This window comes from Solanum stenotomum, chromosome 2, assembly GCF_019186545.1.
Source record: "Solanum stenotomum isolate F172 chromosome 2, ASM1918654v1, whole genome shotgun sequence".
Lineage (NCBI taxonomy): Eukaryota > Viridiplantae > Streptophyta > Magnoliopsida > Solanales > Solanaceae > Solanum > Solanum stenotomum.
Window position 1 is genome coordinate 71,900,495 of NC_064283.1, and position 27,722 is coordinate 71,928,216.

Below are 27,722 nucleotides of genomic sequence, written 5' to 3' on the forward strand. Positions count from 1 at the left end.
ACTTTCCCAGAATTCATTTAAAAAAAATGACTAAGTGTTGACCTACGGTTCTGACTTACAGTCCGTAGGTCAGGTCACGGACCGTAGGTCATGACCGTAGATCGATGCCCCAAAAACCAACTTCTGTCCCAATCGACGGTTGACCAGTACGGACCATCGATTGATCTACGGTCCGTAAGTCAGGCCCGTAGATGGGGATCGGCAACCCAGAATTGCTGCGGATACTGGTGTATCAACTCTAAATGGGTCATAGCTCTTAGAATCATAATCCCCTCAACATACAATAGGTTTCAACTTAATGCACAACCCAAATCAAGCTTCACAACGAACAATAACTTCAACAACCTCAACAACAATATCAACAACAACTAACAACTTCGACACTTCAACAACAATTCCCAATCTTTTCTCAAAGCATAGAACAAACTTGGTGTGTGTGAGGGAAAGGATCAACCCACACGAAAAACTCACATACCTTGGTAGGGATCACCCCCGACGACAATCCACAATGGTCTTGACAAATCTCCTCTTTCTTCTCTTCTTCTTCTTCTCCTTCTTCTCTTCTTCAATCTCAAGAACCCTAACTCTTTCTCTAAAAAAAGAAAAATGATCCAAAGATCATTCTAATACAACACTATGAGCTCAAAAGAATTGGCTAGGGAAAAGACTAAAATGCCCTTAATGATTCCCGGACGGATTTCCTTGTCAACTGCCCAACTTTCATAGGTCATAACTCCCTTATACGAACTCGGAATCGAGCAAACTCGGTGGCGTTGGAAAGGTCGTTCCACGAACTTTGCAACCATAACTGGAATTCCACCTAACTCATCCTGAGCTAGAATTTATGGCTGTTCAAAGTTGGCCAAAATTTCACATTTTTCCATACTTAGCCAAAATTTCCAAAACTTTAAATTCTTTCCAAAAATGAAAAATTTCCAATTCTAAGCCTCTTCAATTATTTCATATTGCCGGATGTTACAATATGTAAATTCATTTATTTGTAAGATGATAATAAATAATGATCATTCAAATCAAAATATATGTTTTGCGTAGATGGATATAGACCATGTTGTGGTATTAATTGCAATTCCTTAATTATTTCCACCTTATGGGTTATCACTGAACTTGCACTCCATGTACAATCAATTCGATGCAATTTAATTCAGAATATCTAATAGAAACATCAAACAATACAACAAGAATACTTAAATAACTATGCAAGAGTAACAAAATATCAAAATAAAATATCAAAACAAGAGCGATAGAACCTGAGTGTAATCGAGGGCCGTCCAGATGATAAGAAATGATTAGATGATGTCAAAATCATCAAAGCTCATCAAGCGGGTGGATCGAAGGAACTAGGTCACCCCAAAATTCATCGTAAAAAGGGTTTCATTTTACTGTACATGTTGCTTCGCAGATGCAAAACACACACATACACAAAGCAATAGAAGAGGAAATAGATAAATCGAAAGAAGTGGGCGATATACAATGATTGACTCCAACCAACAAGTAGAAGAAGTAGAGGGGTAGAGATAAAGAGAGAGGGGAGAGAAAGAGATAGATAGATGGGGAGATAGGGAGAGAAATAAATAGAAGAAGGAGCCCTTATTAAGCGAAATATTGTCGTATATTAAAATTTTAATGCCCTCATATCTCTATGCGTGTAAATTCATTCATTATTAAGATATTGATAAATAATGATCATTCAAATTACAATATATGCTTTGGGTAGATGGATATAGACCATGTTGTGGTATTAATTGCAATTTCTTAATTATTTTTAGAGTTATGAAGAGAAATCATCTATGAAGAGATAATATATACAGTTGGCAGATATGATAAGAATATTTATATGTAATAGTGGTATTTAATAGAATATTGACGTCAGTGTATACAAAATATTATAGGGTAAGTATCGTTTTCACCCCCCAACTTTGCTTTAAAAATCAAACTCCCCCCTCAACTTTGAACAATAATCAAACTCCCTGGCAGCACCATCAGGGATGAATATAAGGGGTTCAGGACGAGTTTTTCACCAAATACACAATCGTAATACAAGTCTTGTACTCAACCCCGACAACACCATAACCCACTCGTAGATTTATCTTGGGTCAATTATCTTGATTTGGGCCTAGACTGTGTTCTCTTTTTAGGTAAACAACATAAATCTGTTAGTTTATTACCTAATTACTTATTTTCCCTTTAGTTTTCATTATTATGAATCCTATCATAAACTGAACCTCAAATATATGTATCATTTAGTGTGTCTAATTAAGAGATATAGTTGAAAGACATTAATTAAGAAGGAAATCACGTTTGTAACAACTTTTGAAGATATGACATATCATATATATCTCCTAAAATAATTCAAATCCTATACTATGATAGGATCTTAAAATTAATAATTACTACTTAAAAAGCACTATAGTCTATGAAATAAGAGTTGTATATAATAGCAAATTCCAAGTGTCTGGTACTCCAGCAATACACCAATGGCTGCAATCTAGTTCACCACTTGTGCCATAAATAGATGGATGCCCATCTTTTCTTAATTGAGTCAACAATGTAATATCAAGCAATTGTACATGCTTCTTCATTGTGTTCAACACTTGCTTTATGACAGGTTCTCCTGGATATCTCTCTCCTGGATAAGTTGACCCTCCTATGGGTTTGGTTTGCCCCTTGCAGTTTACTTCCTTTGGTTCACCCCAATTTGCACCACTAGTCAAAGCAACCCAAGAAAAAAGATCACATATATATAGTGTTATATATATCCTCCGCTTCATATTATCAGTCTTTTAAGATTTGACACATTCATTGAGAAAGAATATAATATTAATTACCTTAATTAGTTGTAATAGGTAGCAAAGCTGTATAAACGAAAGGATAGTCTGTTAAACATCATTCTTCATAAATTTGCTTTTAACACAGAGAGTAAATTAAAGGGCATAATACATGCATTGACAATCCCTTAAATTTATCAATAAGTTTCATTCAGACATTTAAACTAAGGCATGTTCCAATTAAGCACCTTAACATCATAGAATATTCTTATTGGACACAAATTTTGAAAAAAGTTTTTATGTGTATAAAATAACTAATATTTGGAATGAAAAATAATAATTCATCAAATTTAAGGTACTTACGAAAAATGAAGAGCAGGAATTCCTTGAAAGAAAACACTAGTCTTGTTAGGATCAATGTTAGTGTCAATCCATTTAGCCCAAGTACTCAATCCAATATTATATGCTTTCATACGATCCATATCTTTAATTAGTTTGCCACCAACTTCTAAGTAATCCCACCTAAAACAAAAGAATAATTAGTTATCAAGAGCTCCATATATATAAATGACTCATTCGTTGTACAGACAGATTCAGGATTTAAAATCATATTTAAATCCATGATATTTTAGTAAATTACAAAGTTTAAAAATATTTTTTTATTTTCATATAAAATGAGACAGATGAAAGTAATGACGAGTCATTACGCTTGTAATGTTCCGGTATGAGTCCACCAATAATAACTGTTGAAGATTAAAACATCAGCTCCTTCCCAAATTGAGGTGTTAGTAATGGAATCAAGCTTCAAAATTCTACCATCTTTCTCAATGGAAAGGTCTACCAGAAATTCATTCCTTAAGTACTGCAATGACACTTCATATTCCTTTCAATATTATCAACAAAATAACAAGTTAGAAAAGTTCAAGAACAAATTAACAATAAGAATAATTTTTTTCTAAATAAAATAAAATTATTTATTTACACGAATAGTTTAAAAAATATTTACATAATTACGTCAACTTTAAAATAAATCAATAAGATAAGCTTATTTGCTTATTATTAGTCCGCTATCAAGTGTTAAATTACTTTGATAATGTAAGAAAACAGAATCGTCACGTGCTTGACTCATAAAAAAATACAGATCCATACATGAGGCAACATGTCGAATGACACAATTAATTAAATAAATATTTATGCTTACTAGAAATTTGAGAGTGATAAGAGTATCCCCTGTCTGATAGTCATATTTGGAAGAAGGAAGAGCAGCATGAAGCAAACATGCAAGGGATTCCCATTGATTGTTGCCTAATGAGTCTCCCACAAACAATATTCTTTTACCTTTCATTTTTTCTAGCAAAGCTTTTCCATCAAACCTATAGGCAACAAATTCAAGAAAACAAATTTATTTATACATATAAGTTTAACCAAATATTGGAGGGAGGGAATAATATTAGGGACTATAAAATCAGTTCATGAAAATATATATGAGACATTCAATTCGTCCATGAAATCGAGTGACAATAAAATTTACTTCAATTTATACATATAGGTTTAACAAAATATTGGATGTTGAGAATAATATCAGAACTGACAAAATTTATCCATGAAAATATGACTGATACAATTTGTCCATTTTCAATTCAGTCCATCTAAAATTTTGGGTAGGTATGTAGGTCAAATTGATCTATAAAAAATCTTAAATATTTTTAAGAAGACATTATTTTTGTTGATATATTATATATAGTTATTATTTTTTTATTCAATACACAAAAAATTATAAAAGAACAAACAAAGAAACTACACTTTATTAAAACCTATAAAGAATTTTATTTTGTGCCTCACACATTTGATGCAAGTTGTGAGAAATTTCTTTTTGTTTAAAAAATTAGTGGATTCAAACTTTATACTTTTAGATCCACAAACTTTGAATCCATTAATTTGTGAAGTAAAAAAGACATCTCACACAAGATTTGTATCAATTTTAGGAGGCACAAAAGAAACCTTTTTTTATATTTTCCATTCCACTATTTTCTTTATAGTTGTGGTATCAGTATCAACTTACATGCATCTTGACTAATTTCACAAAATATTCGTTATCTCCCACCATCAATAGATACCAGATACGAAAAAAGAGTTTAATTAAGTAGCAAGTCATACCTTGGGAGATTGCAAGTAGTAGGCTGCCATCTATATTTGAGATAAAACTTATCAACCCTTCCATTCTTAAGACAATTGAAACCATTAAGTAAAAAAGGGCAATTTAATGAATCATAAATTGGGTAAGATTCATCATAAACCCAACTTCCTTCAAACAAATTACAATTTCCCAATGTTGAATTCATCCCATTTGATTTGTGAAGAAAACATGTTATTAATAAGAGAAGAAAATGAATATAAAAGACAGTTTTTTCCATTAGATAAGAGTTTGTGAAAATAGAGAACTTTGAAAATGACAATATATACAAGAATTTAGAACTTAAACAAATTAAATGAACCTACCAAGATTAATATACACCTTCCTAATTTACATAGTCATTTAAGGTAAAAAAGTAAATTAATTACTCCCAAGTGATTAATCAAATCTACTAAATATGAGAAATTTGTTTTAAAAGGTAAATTAATGACGTATGTATGAATAATAAATAAAAATCTAAAGAATAGCAAATTTAATGTTATTTTATATAAGTCTTGTAAATCTTTTAAATCCTCAGATTGCATAGCAAATTGAGAAATTAATTAAAGAACTTTCCAATCGCATACAAGGAAAGTAATTTGAAAAAATATCTACTAAGATACTGTCAGTCTAAAGAAATTTTTTTTCACGATGTCACCAAAAAATATTTTCAAGTGAACATTCTTAAAATATAAAATTTATAATCTTGAAAGTAAAACAAATTACCAATTACAAGTAAATATAATTTAATGATATAATATATTTTTTACATCAATAATTTATATAACTCGAAGTCATAAATAATTCGAATTTTTAAGAAGGTGGTGTGACACTTTTAAGACGAGAAACCATATTTATCTTTTTCCTTAATCATGACGTCATTTTTAAAAGAAATATCTTAATTATATCATATTTTTAATATCTTATACATGTAGAAATATTCAAAAAAAACGTACAAGGTATTCCTTTTGTTAGTTAATTAGTCACACACATTGGTTAGAAACAATTCCTTTCGAGATCGTTTGGTACACAAGATAAGAAGGAATATTTTATGATTAAATTTGTGAATAAATTTATATTTTGTTTGATTGACGGCGTCTTTGAGCCATGTTTATATTGTTGAATGTTGGCATCTCCTCTTGTTCATTTTTCTTTGAAATTGTAATAGCTCTGTTTTTTCGTTTTTTTTTTAGTGGTTTCATGTCATCTTCTTGGTGAAATTTGCTCGTCAACGAAATTCCACTCGTAAGTTAGTTGGACCAACAAAAACCACTTGTTACAAATAAGATCTTGTTGTTGCATCAATGTTGACTAATTTGGCTAACACGTTGACTAGTTTGTAGTTATTTCTAGATGAATTTGTTTGTTGCGATCTAAGTTTCATTTCTCATCGAGAGATTATGATACAAATATTAGGCACGAATAGTCTATGTAGAGCACCTAGCCTAGCAAAAGCGGGTTTCATTGCCTCTTTGCCTCACCTGATCATTGATTACTGAGAGGTTTGAAGTATGCAGTTAGTTCTCAAGCGATTCCTAATCTCAATCACTTTTTTCTGATTCCTCATATTCCTAGTATACATGTTGTTGTTCCTCTTTCCAGTTCTTTGCAATATTTGTAGTCATAAGTTTGAAGATGACTAAGCGTGTAGAGAGTTCAAAAATTCTATTGTATAGAGCAAAACTTAAAGAACAGAGAACTAAAAGAAATTAGTAAATAATGTTATATCTTCTTTCAAATAAGTAAAACTATTAGTTCGAATTACTATATTGTATATAGAGAAATATCTCAAATCCTTCAAAAGTATAGACTTTGGATCAGTCTCGTCATCCTCCTTGCCCTTGAGTGCCCTCCCACAATGCTTATCTTTTGGTTCCTTCACGCGTACATCATCCTGAGGATCATCCAAAACATAACACCTCCTCGATTTTTGCCAATGTTAAAATTGTACTATCTTCTATTTTGGCTCCGTCCTCCTTGTACTTAGCAGGCCTCCCACGGTGTTGTTTTATTGGTTGCTCCAAATGCTCCTCATGTCGAGGATCTTCTTTCTTTTCCTTTTGCTGCATTTTCTTTTGTTTAATTGATGAGTTCCCCTTTTCTTGTCTTTCTTTTTCTCTTTGAAATCAAGTTTCCATTTTCACCAGGAAGCACAAACCGTCCTCCATTAATCATAAGTATTTCTCCCTTTTTAGACATCGCAGGGTCGTATGAGCCCTTGGTAAACTGTCATACTCTTTCATGATATTTCGGATATTGAGTCTTCATTGGAACCTCCTTCTTCATCCAATTCCTGCAATGCCTTTTTGATCATCTATAACAAAATAAAACATTAAATTAGCTGTAAACTCACATTTGTGTTTCAACTATGTTGAAACTTTGATAAAAATTCAAATAGAGATTTCGAAACTATTCACTGTTACTCCCAATTTTATTTTATTTTCGAAAGAAAAGATTAACCATTGAAGTAAAACTTCCTAGAAATTACTTAATATAACTAATTATATAATGAAAGATACAAAATTTATATTAACAGATCAGACATGGCTTTCTTCTTCTGCTACAATTTTTTAAAAAAATTAAAAAAAGAGTACAGTACAGCACCAAGCCCAAAAGTGGCTTGGATCAAATTAAATATCTAGCTATCAAACAAAAAAGGAAATAAACAAAAACTAAAAATGGCCTACGATTTGCTTCATCAAAGCTCTGCTTCCATGGCTTCCTCAACACATACCTCACCCTTTCAACTATCTTCTTCAACAAACAATGTCATGTCCGGTTTGTAATTACTTGAACGTTGTTAAAGAATGACAAAAGTCTCACATCGGTGGTTAATGAGATGGGTGGACTCCTTATAAGGTTTGGGCAATCCTCCTCTCTTTGAGCTAGCTTTTGGGGTGTGAGTTAGGCCTAAGACCTAATTTAACATGGTATCAGAGCAGGGCATGTCTCACCCACCAAATGCTAAGCACTGGGTGTGAGGTGGAGTGTTAAAGAATGACAAAAGTCTCACATCGGTGGTTAATGAGATGGGTGGACTCCTTATAAGGCTTGGACAATCTTCCTCCCTTTGAACTAGCTTTTGGGGTGTGAGTTAGGATTAAGACCTAATTTAACAATCGCCAAAAAATCTCACTGACGTTATGATTCATCACCAATGAAGACTTGTTCAACATGAAAGTGGTAGACCTAAGCTGGATTGAAAGGTATGTGATTGTGAACTTCGCCCCTTAGAGGAATGAAATGAGATAACCAGTGAATCGACATAAAACGATGACCTACTGTGCTTTTTACCTTACGTTCCAACTTTTGATTTAATCTTCTCAACAGATTGAACTCCAAAGGAGTTAATACCACTGTTTAAAATGATTAATTTCCAGCTGGAAGAGTAAAGTAGCTAACTGAATGAAGCATAGCAACTGTAGTTCACTCAATATTAACTTAGCATCCTGAAACTTGTGTTCCGTATTTTCCTTATTCTCAGATTTGGTATGTTGTCCTTTTCCAATTGAATGATTGTTTGTACCTGTAGATGTTTCGTTTATGTTAAAAAATTATTTCCTGTGTGTACGTACCTGCAAAATCAAAAGCTATGTTAGCAAAAAAAATCCGCAACTTAATTCCCTTCTCGATATGTATATGTATCACTTCCACATTGAAATCCCTCATCGATCCCTTTATGTAGCCTACATGCAAAGTTTAGATATGCTTCTTCTAACAATCACTTCCCCAATAGGAATTCTTCTAAACCACAACCTCCATAATACGAATCACACCTTAAAAGGTAATCCTTTCTCCCATATGCTCAATATCTTCTCAATAGGCTCATTTCTATTTCTACACATACTCCCAAGCTTAAATTTTTCAGATCCGCTGGGCATCCACCAAGGATTGTCTCTTTCCTATGAAGGTGTTAGGTTTCCCAAGTTTTTGGTAACATGATTAAAAGTTTTCAGTGTCACGTCAGAGATTTATCAACAAAAAAGTTATTATGATCAGATTCTAATATACATTTATGAGTTGTGTTAACAATTGATTACATACAAATTAATGAGTTCTGAATTTTCACCATTCCTTAAATTTTCTTGTTTCCACCATGGTATGCTTCTAAGGGTTTCCTCACTTATATTTCTTGTTTGATTCAGTATTTTTTTTCGTTTTAATTTTTGAAATTTGGCAAGTTATAAGTATATCCTGTGACTATCATTAATTAGAAATTCTTATTTAAGTTGTAAGAGTTCCAATAAAATGGATATATTGTTACTTTTAGTTGTAGGACTCCCATAAAAAGATACAAAGATCACTAGTATAGTGGTTTTGAAGATTTTGTATCTTTTATTATGATTAATTGTTATAAGTAATTTAGATGAACTTTTACTTCACTTGTTAATCTTTTTTTCAAAAAATAGGGTTGATTGTAGTTTATCACATGGGTCTACTAAAAGAATAAATTCTTGTACTATAGTTTTCATTTTAAGTGATTGGAAATGGATTATATATTCTTGATGACCTAGAATTCTTTTCTTATATAACACCTTGCCAATTTCCTCTCGTCTTTATACTATCCCTGATATTTTTATTTTTATTTTGGAAGATCTTCCTTCTTATACTTGGGTAACTCATATTTTCATATAAATTGTGTATTCATTATGATTAATTGTTATAAGTGATTTGTATGAAGTTTTACTTTACCCATTAATCTTGTTTTCTAAAAATAATAAGGTTGATTGGAGGAGCTCTTATCTCTTAGATACAATAATAATATACTCAGTGTAATTTTACAAGTGAAAATCGGATCAAGAAGAATAGAATGTACATAGACCTTATCTTTACCTTTGTGGGGTAGATAAGTTGTTTCAAATAGACTCTCAACTCAAAAAAAAAATGTAATCAACACATGAAAGTAAGAAAGAAAAAAAGACACCAAAATAGAAACGTATAGAATAAGTGTAGCGACAGTTATTAATAAATATTGGAGAAAAAAAAACTATATGATACCAAAATCATACTACCAGAAGTATGAAACCACTCAACTATGATATTATACAACCCAATCAACTACTCCATATTTGTCTTTCTACATTCTTCCAAAAAAAACCCATCGGGATCTCACCTTGTGAACTCTCTCCTCCCCTCCTCATCTTACAAATAACTCTCCCCCAAACCTCCGAAACATTTATAGATTTATAGTACCCAAAATTTGATCGAATGTCTCTTCGAATGCTAGCTCTAACTACTCTGACATGATATCCTTATCCCCTTCTTTTTTCAAGAGCTTAAGGGAATATGTTTGATATCTCAATTTAATGTGTGTCGCTTCTGCCAACATTTCATCGTTCTCATCCTTGATACACTTTATTTGGTCTACATGACACATGCTCTTGTGTCTCGCGTCTTGGTGAGCATATACAACTTTTTGTTCTTGACTTTACACTCGAGCTCTTCATACAAACACTCAAAAATTATCATTTTATCCATCATGACCACTATCTTTATTTTCTTCCTCCATCTTATACTTCTCCCTAATGTTCATCTTATCCTCCCCATCAAAGGTTTACACTAACACCATATTACAAACCTTATTGGCTTAAGATTTTCTTGAATCTCTTTATTTCACTACCAATACCCTTTTATGCCCAATCGGGTTACCCCTCGAGACCCCTAAAACTTCTCTAGTTGTTTTCCTAATGCAACCAAGTATTCTAGCCCACATTAGATTTGCTTCCCTACAACTTCCCCAAGTCATCATATCCACCAACTTCTCCCCAATCTCCTGAGTTTTGTCTCTAATTAGGCTTCTCCCATATAATCTTTGGTTTATCACATAAAACATCATTTTTTTCCTTCTTCTTTGATATCCTATGATCTAAATTCATAACTACATGCTTACGTTGGATTATAAAATTTTTAGTTGGGATAAACTTTCGATTCTTACATACACCTATGTCATTCTTTATAAGGATCAAGTAAATTATTTGAGTCTTAGCCAATGCAATATGAAAGATCACCAAATGTTTCTCTTTTTTCTTGGAAGCTCAAGTTATCTATGACAACTCAAAAACATCAGTGAAGTCTAAACAAACTCTTCCTTCATTTCTATCCCCAAAGTCAAAGTCCTCATGTATATCATCATAACCTCTTAATGACAGAAAGTAGAAGATTTTTCCTATGTGATCTTTAAAATATCCTCATATCAACAGATACCTCTCATAACCTTGTCCAACTGATCCTTCCAGAAATGTTGTCTTCTCTATGCAACTCATTTGTGGTCCATATGCATTTATAACATTAAGAGTTACCATCCCAGAGTTGTTTAATGATCATCATCCTATTGTTCACCCTCCTAACCTCCACCATTTTCTCCATGTGTTTCATATCTTCTAAAATGTCTAACTCATTCTAATTCGATATACCTAATAATGACAGAAAGTAGAAGATCGTGATTTCTAAAATAGCAAAGCAAAGATAATTACAAAATTATTTAAATAAAGCTACTCAACTAAAATGGTGGAACAAAAATTGAAAAATCAATTCAAATATCAAAACAAGAATTATAGAACCTGAGTGTAGCTAAAAATTATCCAAACGATGTTGGAACCATCAAACTCATCAAGAGGGTAGATCAAAAGAATTGTGACACCTCAAAAATCACCGCCAAAGAGGGTTTGATTTTGCCGTACTTGTTGTTTCATAGATACGAAAAACAAACACATACACAGATCTAAAGAGAGGGAATGAGGGCGATATCAAAGTAAGGGGGGATCTACATCGCCCGACTCTAGTTAGCAAATAATAGAACAAAAGGGTAGAGAAATAAAGGAAGAAGAGTAACTAGGTCACCTCGAAACTCATCGCCAAAAAAAAAAATTAATTGTTAGCTTTTCAATATAATTATGCAGTTGTATGTGATGATCACAATATATTCTTAGTAAAGACCACTTTGGACAATGGAGCTTACCTTTGCTTGAAGAAGCCACTTAGCGATAAAATTGTTATATACTTGTGACATTTTGTATTAAGGAAGAAAATACAAAGAGAAAAATCAATAAAAAGAGTAGAAACAAAGGGAGATCATATGAATATTATAGATGATAACAATTATATTGTTGGAGATGAAGAACAAGCTCGAAAGAAGAATATGTTTATTACTATTGAAGAACGAAGCAATAATAGTCCTAAGGCTAAAAACGATGTTGTATCAAATAGAAAACACAAGTTGAAAAGGAAAAGAGGCAGAAAAAGTACAAAAGAGATTAATGAAAGAAAAAGTGAGAGTGGTCCCATTAATAAGACTATTATGCATAAGGACTACACATCAATCCATTTTGTGTAGTCCTTACGTGTAATAGTCTTATTAATAAGACCACTCTGACTTTTTTCCTTCATTCATCTCTTTTATACTTTTTCTGCCTCTCTTCTTTCTCAACTTGTGTTTTTCATTTGACACAACATCGTTTTCAGTCTTATGACTATTATTGTTTTGTTCCTCAGTAGTAATAGACATTCTATTTTCGAGTTTATTCTTCATCTCTAAAAATATAATTATTATCATCAACAATATTCATATGATCCCCCTTTGTTTCTACTATTTTTATTAATTTCTCTCTTTGTATTTTCTCCCTCCATACAAATTCTCACAAGTATGTCACAGTTTTCTCGTCAAGCGACTTCTTCAAGCAAAGGTAAGCTCCATTATCCAAAGAGTTCTTTAGTAAGATTTCATTGTGTTCATCTCATACAATTGCATAATAATATTGAAAAGCTAACAATCAAATTTGGAAGAGTAATATTAGGTTTGATTTATTCGGACTTGTTGCTTTGCGGATGCAAAAAATAAACCATATATGGATAGAGAAGGAAAGAGAGAGATATAGAATTTAGGGAAAATCTACGTCACCTGACTCAAGTCAGTAAGTAGAAGAATAGAAGGGGAAGAGAGAGAGAGATAGAGAGAGAGACAGGAGAAAGAGTTGTTACTAATATGAATTTATTTTTATTGCCTTATTTTTTAATTTCAATGCTCTCATATCTTTGGGGTAGGTAACTTTGTTTATAATTAGTCTATTAATAAAGAATGGTCTCTTTAATTCATATTCACTTCCCCCTACAAATAAAACCTAGCCTCCATTGATAAACCTAGTTTGATAATCAACGTCGGCAACCATGGTCTGCACGATACCAGGTCAACCTTCTTCAGAGATTAGCCGGAGAAAGGAGTTTGTATTGTCATTTAAATCAAATCCATTTACTACTAAATCATTACCTATGAGACCAATTTCATACTTGCATGGTGAGCTGAGAATAATATGGGAGGAAGGGGAGGTGACACAGAAGACTATTATGATTTATTATCTAAGCCAACTTTTTACTTAACACATCGACAATGTTCCTACCCAACGAGAACACTTAAGTGGGATCCAATGTTTGATTCAGAGGAAGAAACAAAAAAATCATAGTGTGCATATCATTTCCATCCCTTCCCCGAATTTCTTTGTGAAAGTAGCAATATTCTCGTTGGCTACTGCGGTGGGGAAGCCGTTGCAAGTTGATATGGCAACAAAGAATCAAACTAGACCGAGCTTTGCTAGGGTGAACGTCGAGGTTGATATGTTAAGTGATTTCCCAAAAAGGATAAACATTAGAGTTAGGAAGCAATCAGGGGTGAAATTATGGGTGCGGATAAATTATGATCATATCCCAAAATATTGTGCTAATTATCGATTACAAGGACATATTGAGCATGAATGTTATGTATTACACCCTTAATTGTATCCTAAGAAGATGGAGGAGACTTCAAAGGAGAAATGGGAGACAGAGAGATAGAACAAATAAAAAAATTATAGTGGGAGGAAACCAAAAATGGGAAGGATAATAGAGAAAGATGAGGACAAGGAGGAATTTCAAGTGATAAGAAACATAAAACATCTAGAGAGGAGAAGAATACAAGTGTGGAATCCGAAACCAACACAACCAGAGAAAGGGGTGAAGGAGATGATGTGTCACGACCCGATTTCTCGAGTCATGATGGCACCTACTATACCCTACCAGTTGGTAAACCAACCTGTAACCCAGAACATTAAGCAATGAGCGAAGGGGCAGAAACTAGCGAAAACAATAATATAAACAAGAATAGCAAGGCGAAAGCAACCCAAAATAAATATATACAGAAATCCCTTCCAGAACATGGAAGTCACTAGTACAGAGCTATCTAATAAAGAGTACAAGTCCCAAAAGTGGACCACAACAGAGCGTGTCTCAAAGGCAACAAGACTAACTAAAACAAAAAAAGGAGACAGAACAAACCCCAAAACGCCAAGTGCTTGCCCTCGTCTCCGAATCACAACTGCAAAAGAAGGCTGGAACTAATCACCCCTGGTAACTGGTACTGGGATCTGCATCACGAAATAGATGCAGAGCGTAGCATGAGTACCAACACAACATGTACTCAGTAGGCATCATAGGCCGACTAAGCAAAAAGGGTAAAAACAATAAGAAAGGATAGAATCTAGACACAGAGAGGTCAAAGCGGATATGAAAAGAAAGCACACGAGCATACCAGAAACAAACTAAGTACACTAAACTAAACCTAACTGGACCCACATATGCCCAAAAGGTACACTCGTGCGCAAGCTCAAATAAAACCTGAACGGACCCCCATAAGCCCGACAGGTGCACAGAAAAGTTAAGTCTACTGAGAAAGAAGGAAATCGGGTTCCCAGCCCAAAGTAACTAAGATAATCCATCAGACTCCACCCAACCAGCAGTGCACTCCCAGCCCAGCTAGAAAGAGTGACCCTAGGGGGCACCCAACCAAACAGTCCACTCCCAGCCCAGCTTGAAAGAGGGACCCGTGAGTGAGGTAAATATCGCGAGTCATCCTACCATGCAGTCAGCTCCCAGCCCAGCTAGAAAGAGCGACCCGGGACACCCAGCCAGCAGCACACTCCCAGCCCAGCTAGAAAGAGAGGCCCGGGGGCGATCGCCGATATCACCGAGTCTACCCAACCAGCGATACGTTTCCAGCCCAGCTAAAAAGAACGACCCCGGGGGTGATGGTATCTCCAATAGGATCCAATCTCACAACAACCACCGTGGAACGCCGTCCACTCTAAAAAATCACAGAAAAGGCTCCAAGACTATACTATCTCAATTCCACGCCTCTAGTGATGCACCAAACCTTCGAGAATGCGCCGGAACCGCAGAATGCGAGGGAGAAGATACAGAAGTGCAGCAAGTAGCGATAACGCCTAATCTAAGGCTCAAACTATCAGACTCAAGTCTGGTATTTCAGTCTACCAGGAGTTAAGTCATCCGAACGACGCCGGCAGAAAGTCAAGGCTATCCAGCCCACACGAGTCCTAAATCTAAGGCAATGCTAACCTAACCTAGACTAAGGACATCATGCTTACGGTTAAGGATGAACAAGGCATACAATACAAAGCATACAAGCATACAAGTATACAATAGCATTTAGCACATAGATATGCAACTCTACTAAACCGGATAACATGATACTATACCCGAAATGTGGTCAATCGATCTTAACATAAGGTATCTAATCAAACTAAGGTAGTAAACTGGTACCCACCCCCAATTCACTTCAATCGATATGTTTTTACACAATTAAGCTAAATCTAAAAGAAAGGAAGCCGTAGCCTACCTAAGGCCGATCGCGCGCTCTCCCAATCACTTTACCGGAGCTTTCCCTTTCCGAACAGTCTCAAAACGCTGCCCCACTATCAAAAATAGAGTCACAACGTTACTACGCTCATTTAGACACCAAAATCACAACAAACGGAGACAGGTCAATTTTGGAGTCAAAACGGGAATCGTGAGACCCGCATCGAACTGTCCAAATTTGACTCCGTCAAAAGACCCTAAACAGCACTCCAAACTTGTGTTCCAAAATGGAACACAATCCGAGGCTCAAAACTCAACAAAAACCAACAAGCAAGAAAACTCACTTTAATCAACTAAAAGAAACCCTACAGCTGCAGTCCAAAACTCGAAATAAACGAAAATCAAAAGGTGCCTAGCACTCTTTGAACACTCTACAATGAAGCCACGACAATTCTCAACACGTGGGACTTCGAATCACCCAAAATCGAGCTAAAATGAGTGAGATATGACCAAAACAAAAATACCAAAAACAAGGACTCGAAAAAGGCACTGCAGTCAGGTTTTATCGCGAAATTACCTCAAACGGAAACCCCAAACCACTATCCGAGCTCACCAACGTGTTACCCTCGAAAAATCTCACAACTTTGCCTTTTGAATCGCCCAAATCGGATGAAAGATGAGAGAGTTAAGAGAGTTTGATGTTTTGGAAATATTGCTGAAAATCTGCATTATATTGCAGATTTTCTGCAATTTTCCCAACAACTAAAAACCCCGACGAGGTACTCCGATCTCGTTCGGAACCCCGTGCACGCAAACAAGATATGCAACCATACCAAATTTGATATTCCAAACTCAACGGCGCAGTCGAAATTTCCATCAGAGGTCATTTCGATAAAAAGTGGGTCCCACTTCCAAAGGCTATTTTAAGCCAAAACCCACAAAAGGGCTCGGAAAGATATCGAAAACCTCGGGACACAAAAGAAGGGTTAATCTAGACCAAACTCTTCGGAGCTAACTGCACTGACGAAATTCTCATCTGAGCGCGTTTACTCAAAATGTTGACCAAAGTCAAACTTAAGCCAAAATTCGAAGGCTAAAACGCCTAATCACACCGACTCACACTGAAAACCTCGAGAGTCAAGTCGACCATGCTACTAGCCTAAAATGACCCTTCCGGAGCTGATGGAATCGTCAGAATTGGATTTCGATGTCATCTTCTTGAACTTTTGATCGAAAATGATCGTTCAAGGTTCATAAGCTCCAAAACACAAAAACTTACACCAAGACCAAACGAACGACCAGGTGACCGAACTGTCAGTTTCAGCAAGTCATAAATGACTTGGGGTCGCTACAGGAACGCTCTAAACGACACACAGAAGGCAAGACACAGAAATGACCAAGAGGGTCATTACATGATGACTACAAGAAATCAACTTGAAGCTCTACATGATCCAGAGCTAAGAGATGCAATGGAAATGGGAACAAAGAAGAAAACACCAACAAAGAAGTGGGTAGAAAATGCCTTTAGTAAACCAAAAAGGGATGAGGAACAAAGAAATACAATAGTACAGGAAGATGAGGTAACGAAAGAGACAAATCAAGATCAAAAGGAAATACCATCAAGTTACATGGATGAGGGTTCAACATTAACAGTATGGAAGCCAAATTGTGGTGTGAAAAATGTTTCACCACAGCCGATAAGCATAATTAAGCGGTGGTCACAAGATAAGAATTTTACAGACATACAAGAGCTCACTCTAGAACAAAAGAGAAGGTGTCAGGAAGAATAAGATGATGAGGACTTGGAGATGAACATTCTTAGTGCAGGATCATGGCGCGATCATGGGTCAAACTTCAAAGTGCGATCATGGTGCCCTTTTACCCCAAAACCTCATTTTTGATAAAATTTTCACCATATCAGTGTTTTTAGAGTAACCTACTACCTAAATATGCGAAGACCCTAGAAATTCAACTCCTAAATGGTGCCTGAATTCAAGTTTTACACCAAGAAACTATTTAACTTCCCCGACCCATTTCAGAACCATTTCAGCCATATTATCGTGAAATCCTTACGCTCTGAACGTTGTGAAGTCATTGGGAACGTAAGAGAAGTGTCCATGCTACGTTTTTATTATCGAATAAAGTAACCCACATAAACATTTTTTGAAAACTACCCCAAGTCCATTCTACCCAACCGATTTTTTTCATGCAATTGTTATTAAGCAAGTATTAAAGTAATTAGAGTAGGGAGATAGAACATTACCTTAATGTTTAAGTTCGGAGCGAAGCAATCGAGAGAGTTTTGGATTTTTGAGTGGGTATTGGAGGAAATGAGGAAACTATTCCCCTTTACCCCTTCTAAACTAATCCGACCTCCCGCCACAGCAGCCCTGCCTCAGTGAGAATCCTACCGCTCTGGCAAGGTCAGGCCAGGAAAATGGACGTATATCTTTTCCTCCATATGTTGCCTCGTTTCCCTAGCTGGTTCCCTAAGTAAAGATCCTTCCATGCCTAAACCTTGGGAATCACTATCTTTCATCATCTTATGACGGGACGATCTATTAGTTTCGAATTACTCCAACTAAAATTGTGCTTACTCCTCCGTTGGTTGTTCAGGAACGAACGAGGGGTAAATTGGTATCTATTGTAACGATATGAACCATCATTACTTAAGAAGGGCAAAACATCGTGAGTAGTTGGGCCCTACTGTCCCGCCAGAGCAGGTGATACCGCTACGGTGATGGTGCCCCAGCGAGATGGGAGCACCAGAGCGGGTTAGATGGAGGGCAGAACTTAATGACGCGAAGTCTTATTTTCTCTTTTTTCCCTAAGTGCCAAAAAGAGGCTAGGAACACCCCAGAAACCCTCAAAAGGCTGCTCTAGGCTTGGGAAGGAAGGAGAAATAGAGTTCTAGCGCAAGGTTGACAACAACTCGCTGATTCCCGGCCAAAAATCCATCGTCTCGTTGTCTGGAAGTCAGGATTGGAGCTACAATCCCTCTATAGCTGCTTGGCGCCTAGGTAGGCTAGGTTTACTTACTTGAGTAGTTGTAAATTGGTGTTCACTGTGTAATGTATTGCTAATTGATGGTAAAATTTGTGTTTAGGCCTTCAGGCACAGAAAAAGGGGCACTTGTTCATGTACTCCTAGTTGTTAAATAAGATGTGTACCTTAGGGAAAAACTTTTTCTTGTGAACTAGGGGTAGGTGATGGTTCGACTTTCGGGTTGTGTTATATGTGTTTGTTAATTGCACTATTGTATGCATGCATGAATGTGAATAGAGAAACATGAATCGAACCTAATGAAATGACTAAGTACGGACAATTACATGCCATGAACATATTACTTAACTAGGTGACTATGTGAACTATTCATTAAGCGTATGATTGTGACTATGGTTGTACTGACTGGATCGGGTATCACATTCCGACACACATATTGGAATGGGTGTCACGTTCCAACACACAAACAGTTTGGGTGTGGATTGCATGAGAGGACCATTGTAACTGTCATATCTACTTGTTATTAATACTATAGAATTTCACATTGCTCCTGAAATGATATTGGAATTATGCATCTTGTATATGTGTGTTTACTGTGTTGTAATTAATTCTTTATATCTTGTTTACTGGAATTAATTGTAAATGATCATGCCCAATTGGTATGAGGTCTGGTAAGTGGAGATCGAGGGTCCATGTGTTATTATCAGCTATTTTTAGAGAGGTTGTATGTGTTCTTAGACAATGAGAAGTAGGGTAGTGTTCATGATGCACAAGTACACAAGTCTTACCTTGGGGAGAGAATTTGTATCCGAAACGATTAGCATATAATGTAATATGTGCTCAAGGGCTGAATTGTGATGTAGAAGAAGCGAGGGGATGTCGTAAGTGGTTGGCAGGGTTGGTAATGGTTGTATTCGAAAACTCCTCTATGAGATAGAAGGGTTAAGCTATAATCAAGAACATAGCGATCAGGGTGATAGAGTAGGGGGTTAGAGTCAAGTGTACTAGTACGTTAAGGTATACGGGAATAGTAAAGGTAGGAGGATAAAGGTTGAGGGGTGTACTTTCTTCTTTCCTGTTTCCTGCTGGTTGATTTCTTTATATTATGTGGTGGGCATCGGGTTGACCGGCGATGCCTATCAGTACGTGTTGTTTGTACTGATACTACTCTTGTTATGCCATTTGGCGTAGTCTGATTGCAATGTCAGTGATGTTTCATAGGTGAAGACGAAGACAATCTCCAACAGCTTCAACTCTTCCTTCTCTGTGGTGGGAGTTGTGTCATTAGTTACTGTATTTTATATCTTGTAATCTTATAAGCTCTTGTACATGTTTAGACTAGATCCATGGGGGCGTTATTTATTTACAAATTTAACCTTGGATTGTTAATAACGCTTATTTATGTAAAAATCTTATGCATTTCCTTTTACCTCTAGTTTTCTCAATCGTCTGTATGTTTTAACCGTTGAAAATCAAGGGTCCTCCTAATTAGGTGTTAGAGTAAGTGCCTGCACGGCCGGTGGATTGGGTCGTGACACATACAAGAGCTCACTCTAGAACAAAAGAGAAGGTCTCAGGAAGAAGAAAAAGAAGATAAGGACTTGGAGATGAACATTCTTAGTGCAGGAAAGGCATGAGATCTTTCTCGAAGACAAATTGTTGATTTAAAAAGTGGTTTCAAAAAAGGAAGAACATGACAATCTATTGTACCACTACAAGCTTTTAATTCATTCTAATTAGATATACCTAATAATGATAGAAAGTAGAAGATCATGATTGCTAAAAGGCGAAATGATCTAATGGACTCCTATAATTGTATGAGTTTGCATTATAGACCCTTCTACTTTACCATTTATCAATTGAACTCTTAAACCCATTAAAACACAATATATCAGATCCTTCTGACCATTGACCATGCTTATGTGGCATTAAGATGAATGAGTTGGCGAGAGAGTGTAACCACACACCGTAAAGGCAAGAGAAGAACATATTTAAATTTTTAAAATATAAAATAATGATTATTTTTTTTTAAAGAAAAAAAGTCTTCTTCTTCCCCTTACCTTACCTTCTTCAGTCATCCCCCCTCCCCCCACCCCTACCCCTAACCCTACCCTAACCTTTTTTGTTAGCCCACCCGCCACCTCAATCCTCGTTTTCAGCCATACCTCACCCCCATATTTGCCCAAACCTCCATTTTCAGCCATCCCTCACCCCCAATATCTGCCCTAACCTTCTTTTTCAGCCATCCCCAACCTCATATCCGCTCCACCCCCCTGTTTCAAGCTTCAGCTATCCCCACTCCATCTTTGCCTCAACTCCCTTTTTCAGTCACTCCCACCCTTTAGTAGACCCAATTCTTTTTTTTCATTTTTTTAATTTTCATTTTAGTTTCACCAAATACCACTATTAAGGAAGGAAAAGAAAAGGAAACAAAGGAAGATAAATTTAGATCTAATTTAAGATTCAAGATTTTCTTTTTTAGACTTTCATTTTCAATATTCCTCTTCTTTTTTTTTTGTATGAAGATAAGTTTAAATGGAAGAAAAAGAGACTATGAGGGTGTAGGTGATGGTGGTTGTTAGTAGGGAGACGTGGACAGAAGTTGGAGGAAGGTGAGATAAATAAGAATTTTACTTTAAAGAATTTATTTTACCTTTTATTTAATATTTCGATTAATAATTTTTGAAAATAGCTAATGAAGATAACTATGACATGTTATTAATTTATGTGACATTGATTTGACATGTCATATATTTAAGGGAGAGTGAGCTACACACATGATAGGAAGGGTTTAAAAATCATCTTTCAATAGAGTTTAAGGGTTTAGTTGATAAATAATTAAGTAGAAGGATCCACAATACAAACGCATACAAACACAGGGGTCCATTAGATCATTCCGCCTTGCTAAAATAGCAAAGCAAAGATAACAAAATTATTTAAATAAAACTACACAACTAGAATGGCGGAACACAAATTGAAAAATCAATTCAAATATCAAAACAAGAATTATAGAACCTAAGTGTAGCAAGAATTGTCCAAACGATGTCGGAACCATCAAAGTCATCAAGAGGGTAGATCAAAAGAATTGTGACACCTCAAAACTCACCGCCAAAGAGGGTTTGATTTTGCCAGACTTGTTGTTTCATAGATATGAAAAACAAACACATACACAGATCTAGAGAGAGGAAATGAGAGCAATATAAAAGTAAGGGGGGATTTATATCGCCAGACTCTAGTTAGCAAATAAAAGAACAAAAGGGGTAGAGAGATAAAGGAAAAAGAGTAACTAGGTCACCTAAAAACTCATCGCCAAAAAACAAATTTAATTGTTAGCTTTTCAATATAATCATGCAGTTTTATGTGATAAACACAATGAATTCTTAGTCAAGAACGCTTTGGACAATGGAGCTTATCTTTGCTTGAAGAAGCCACTTGGAAAGAAAATTGTTATATATTTGTGGCAATTTGTATGGAGGGATAGAATACAAAGAGAAAAATCAATAAAAAGAGTAGTAAGTAGTAATAAAGGGAGATCATATTAATATTATAGATGATAATAATTATATTGTTGGAGATGAAGAACAAGCTCGAAAGAAGAGTATGTCTATTACTATTGAGGAACAAAACAATAATAGTCCTAAGGCTAAAAATGAAGTTGTATCAAATAGAAAACACAAGTTGAGAAGGAAGAGAGGCAGAAAAAGTACAAAAGAGATTAATGAAAGAAAAAGTGAGAGTGGTCCAATTAATAATACTATTACGCATAAGGACTACACATAAGCCCATTTTGTGTAGTCCTTACACGTAATAGTCTTATTAATAAGACCACTTTGATTTTTTCATTCATTAATCTCTTTTGTACTTTTTCTGCCTCTTTTCTTTCTCAACTTGTGTTTTTCATTTGATACAACATCCTGTTCAGCCTTATGACTATTATTGCTTTGTTCATCAGTACTTATAGACATATTCTTCTTTCGAGCTTATTCTTCATCTCTAACAATATAATTTATTATCATCAATGATTTTCATATGTTCTCCCTTTGTTTCTACTATTTTTATTAATTTCTCTCTTTGTATTTTCTCCCTCCATACAAATTCTCACAAGTATGTCATAGTTTTCTCGTCAAGTGACTTCTTCAAGCAAAGGTAAGTTTCATTATCCAAAGTGTTCTTGACTAAGAATCCGTTGCGTTTATCCCATACAATTGCATAATTATATCGAAAAGCTAACCATTAAATTTGGAAGAGTAATTAGGTTTGATATATTCGGACTTGTTGCTTTGCGGATGCAAAAACTAATCATATGCACAAATCATTAGAGAAGGAAATAGAGAGATATAGAATTTAGGGGCGATCTACGCCGCCTGACTCAAGTCAATAAGTAGAAGAATAGAAGGGGTAGAGAGAGAGGAGAAAGAGTTGTTACTAATAGGAATTTATTTTTATTGCCTTATTTTTTTTAATTTCAATGCTCTCATATCTCTGGTGTAGGTAAATTTGTTTATAATTAGGCTATTAATAAAGAATAATCACTTTAATTCATATTCACTTCCCCCTACAAAAAAAGCCTAACCGCCATCTATAAACCTAGTCTTGTTGATCAACGTTGGTGGCCATGATCAGCACGATACCAGGTCAGCCCTCTTCGGAGATTGGCCAGAGAAAGGAGTTTGTGTTGTTATTTAAATCAGATTCATTTACTACTAAACCATTACCTATTAGACCAATTTCATACTTGCATGATGAGCTGACAATAATATGTGAGGAGGAGGAGGTGACACATGATATACAAAGAGAATCTACAATATGTGGTCATTGGAAAATTTTCTTATGGGATGTCGAAGATTAGAAAGTTGAAGAAGTTAATTCTGAAACAATGTGAATTGAAGGGGGGATGCAATATTAGGCTCCTCGGCAATCATTATGTGTTTATCAGAGCGGAAATCATGGAAGACTATGTGAATTTATTATCTAACCCATCTTTTTACTTAACCCATCGACAATATTCCTACCCAATGAGAACCTTTAAGTGGGATCCAATGTTTGATCTGGAGGAAGAAACAACAAAAACCATAACGTGCATATATATTCCATCCATTCCCTGAATTTCTTTGTGAAAGAGGAAATATTCTCGTTGGCTACTGCGGTGGGGAAGCCGTTGCAAGTTGATAAGGCAACAAAGAATCAAACTAGACCTAGATGTGTTAGGGTGAAGGTTGAGGTTGATCTGTTAGGTGATTTCCCAAAAAGGATAAACATTAGAGTTAGGAAGCAACCATGGGTGAAAATATGGGTGCGAATAAATTATGATCATGTCCCAAAATATTGTGCTAATTGTCGAATGTAAGGACATATTGAGCATGATTGTTATGCATTACACCCTTAATTGTATCCTAAGAAGACAGAGGAGACTTCAAAAGAGAAAGGGAAGATACAGAGTGATAGAACAAATAAAAAATTTATAGAGGGGGAAAACCAAAATTGGGAAGCATAACAGAAAAGGAGGAGGACAAGGAGGAATTTCAAGTGCAAAGAAACAGAAAATATCTAGGGAGGGAAAGAATACAAGTGTGAAATCTGAAACCAACACAACCAAAGAAGGGGGTGAAGGAGAATGTGTCAAGAAGAAGAAGAAGATGGAGATGAACATTCTTAGTGCAGGAAAGGCATGAGATCTTTCTCCAAGACAAATTGTTGATTTAAAAAGTGGTTTTAAAAAAGGGAGAACATGACAATATATTGTACCACTACATATTAGAACAAGGAGGAGCATGGACAAGGGATGATATACTATTTTATTTTGTTCAGGGGACAAGAAATCAGTCAAGAAGATAATGGAATATTGGCTAAATATGAGCAGGTATCTGGCCAAATGATTAACAAGAACAAATGTTTTACTACTTGCAAGAAAAAACACTTGTGGTGGTTGGTCAGAAACTTAGAAAATGGACAGGAATAAATCAAGGACACTTCTCATTTACTTACTTAGGATGTCCTATGTTTTATGGGAGGAAAAAATAGATTATTTTGAGGATTTATTGATAAAAATCGGTAAGAGAGTAATGTGTTGGCAGCACAAACTGTTATTATATTGAGGTAGGAATATATTGGTTGCAAATGTGCTGCAATCAATGGATGTGTACCTACTATCGACTATAAACCCACCTAAAGGAGTCCTCAACAAGATTCACAAAATATTTGCTAATTTTTTCTGGGAAAAGACTGGAGATTTAAAAGGGAAACATTGGGTAGCTTTAGAGGACATGTGTTGTCCTTATAATGAAGGAGGAGTTGGCTTCAGCTCCCTACATGATGTTGTAAAAGCCTATTTGCAAAGTTATGGTAGAATTTTACAGTTGCCACAAACTCATTATGGGGAAAGTTCATGTAGAACAAGTATTTCAAAAAGGATCATCATGTTGTAGCCAAAAGAATATGGGGATCTCATGTCTGGAAAAAATTGGTGCAGATCAGGGAAGAAATGGAGCATGAAATATGGTGGCAAGTTAAAACAGGGACTAGCAGTTTTTGGTATGATAATTGGATAGAACAATGGGGTTTGTACTATATTAAAGAGGGTGGACCAGAGAGATCAGACTTGGAGGTTAGAAGTTTCATCACTAACAATAGGTGGAATAAAGAAAAGTTGGAGAGTGTGGTCTCTGAAGAAATGACAAGCTACATTATGGAATGTATAAAACAAATTGACACTTAGAGTTCAGATAATACTTGGTGGTAGGGCAATGCTAAAGGAGAATTCTGTGTTAAATCAACCTTCCACGTGATTAGAAGAAAGAGAGAGGGTGGAGAATGTTTACAAGATAAAAGACCTCCCTTTTAAAATATGTTTTTTCCATTGGAGGGTATGGAAAAGGAGAATCTCAATAGATGACAACTTGAAAAGAATGAGGATGAATATTGTGTGAAGATGTCATTACTGTGATGAGTACAAGATGGAGACAATAGATCATTTATTTCTAACATCTCTCATAGCCCAAAAGATGTGGGATAATTTTGCTATTTGTGTAAGTATTAAGCTAAATGGAGTGCACCTACAACAATTGATAACCAAATGGTGGAAAGTTGTTGGTCCTACTGAGATACAAAGGGTCTTTAAGATTGTTCCAGTCGTCATGATGTGGGAACTCTGAAAAGAAAGGGATTCTAGGAGATATGACAAGGAGGTGAACCTTTTCAAGTTGATACAACAGTGTCAAAACACCATCTATCAGTTTATCGGGTTTAACGATCCTTGGATTTAGGACCCATCACAATGGGAAGGAATTGTCAGATATCTTTACCAATACATGCCTAAATTGTACTATCAGGTTGTTAGTTGGCAAAAACCAGATAAGGATCGGGTAAAATGTAATAAAGACGGGGCCTCTAGAGGAAATCCAGGAGATAGCAATTATGCTTTTTGTGTTAGGGATGATAAGGGGGACTTGATATTTGCAGAGTCGCACTAATTAGGGATTACCAACAACAACATGGTAGAGGCGATAGCAGTATTTAAAGCACTAAGATTCTGCAAACAAAAGCAATATAGAAAGGTGATTCTCGAAACAGACTCCCTGAGAATTAGAAACATATTATTGAGGGAGTGGAAAATTCCTTGGGAACTAGTGGAGATTATGGAGAAAGTTATTTGTATAATTGATCAAGATGGGATAGAAGTGAATCGTGTTTTCAGAGAAGGTAATCACTTAGCAGATGTGTTGGCTAACAATGCCTATAGTTATACAGAAAAGCAAGAATACATGCATTTTAATCAGCTACCAGAGTTATGCAGGAAAACACTAAACATGGACAAACAACAGATCATGTTTTGCGTAGCTAAATAAAGAAGATTAAAGATATACCAACCAGCATGGACTACATTCACATTGATCATTAGCACACAATCTCACATATATTATATGTACAAATTAAGTTTGTGCCACTACAAGGGCCTAATATCTGTGAGAAAAGAAAAGCTACTTAGCCTAGTTATGACAACTTACAAAAAGGGCCACCAGCAAAAGTTGAGGGATACACGGTCAGATCTGAATCCAAAGAGCAGCAATGTTTGTTAACCAATCGGAGATACAACTCGATAACCATCAATTCCTTTCCTCCTCGACCTTCAATGGTGAATCTGAGGAAGTAAGAGAGTTGAAATAGAGGGTAAAGGGATGATTACAGAGGAATTAGAAATCTAATTACCTTCAAGATTAACAAACTTGCTATTGACTAAGCACCTCGTACAGTCCAGCTGAAACATTGAACAGGACCACTCACCTGAGAAACATAAATGGAGATCAACACATATTACGATTTAGGCAAGATGAAGGAGGGAGATGAAACTTACCTATTGAAGCTACAGAAGATAGGTGATACATGCTAACCATGGAAGACCATTGATTACCCACAATAGGAGACGAAGGAAATGAGAGTTCACAAAAGGGAAGAATATTCAGGCGGCGGAGTAGATATCACAAAGAGAAGGAGCATTGGAAGAGGCGGATTAGAAAACAAGGGTTAGGAAAATGCTTATAATGGTAGGGATAGAATAAAGGGCCTATTCCTATTTGGGCTTGGTAGACATGTATTAGTTTTTTTTTTTGGAAAATCACTTACGTGTACACTTTTTAAAAAATATTTACGATATTTGTCAACATTATTCTTTTAACCATATATAATAATTTGGCTAAATGACAGTATTGCTAAAAGTTGTGAATGGCAGCACTTTTTGCTAAGTTTAAAGGAACAAAATTGTTTTAAGTAAGTATTGCTAAAAGTTGACAAAAATGGTAATAAATTAAAAGTATATTTAAAAGTGATAATTATTAAATAAAAGACCTTCACTTATGTAATTTTTCCTTTTTTTTTTTTTGGCTCTTCGCCTGTTTTTTTAATTGGTAAGTAGGTTTCCAATTCTATAAATAAAAGGGACCCTGAGCTCAAATTAAAAAAAGAATAAAGAAAAACAATTCAATTTACAATACATATTTTGCGTAGATGAATATAGACCATGCAGAGTTCCAAATTCAAATTAGTTAATATGAAATTTAAATTTAGTCTGAGCTCTAATGCAGATTCCGAACACCGGATGGGAAACCCAATAAAAATAAAAGATAGACCATGTTGTGGTATATTTT

The 27,722-nt window shown here is 35.3% G+C and overlaps 1 protein-coding gene across 2 annotated transcripts; it reads right to left on the reverse strand.

The window, feature by feature from the left end:
* Window positions 1–2,321: 2,321 nt before the first annotated feature.
* LOC125855448 (protein trichome birefringence-like 42) lies at window positions 2,322–27,081 on the reverse strand. 2 transcript variants are annotated; one of them, XM_049535168.1, is made up of 7 exons: window positions 26,933–27,081; window positions 26,788–26,862; window positions 26,586–26,705; window positions 3,988–4,159; window positions 3,494–3,669; window positions 3,150–3,308; window positions 2,322–2,724 (listed from the first exon to the last, which is right to left on the reverse strand). In XM_049535168.1, exons 4-7 carry the CDS (start codon window positions 4,129–4,131, stop codon window positions 2,433–2,435), a joined length of 771 nt encoding a protein of 256 aa, XP_049391125.1. In that variant the 5' UTR covers window positions 4,132–4,159; window positions 26,586–26,705; window positions 26,788–26,862; window positions 26,933–27,081; the 3' UTR covers window positions 2,322–2,432. The 2 variants fall into 2 exon arrangements, with proteins under 2 accessions (XP_049391125.1, XP_049391126.1); XM_049535169.1 differs by having other exon boundaries at window positions 26,586–26,719.
* Window positions 27,082–27,722: the final 641 nt, after the last annotated feature.

Excerpts from the sequence above, each read along its gene's own strand:
- LOC125855448 (XM_049535168.1), bottom strand. The coding sequence starts at position 4,131 with ATGAAAGGTAAAAGAATATTGTTTGTGGGAGACTCATTAGGCAACAAT. Across the intron at positions 3,670-3,987 it reads TTATCACTCTCAAATTTCTA|GAATATGAAGTGTCATTGCA; the intron begins GTAAGCATAAAT and ends TAATATTGAAAG. Across the intron at positions 2,725-3,149 it reads ATTCCTGCTCTTCATTTTTC|TGGTGCAAATTGGGGTGAAC; the intron begins GTAAGTACCTTA and ends TGCTTTGACTAG.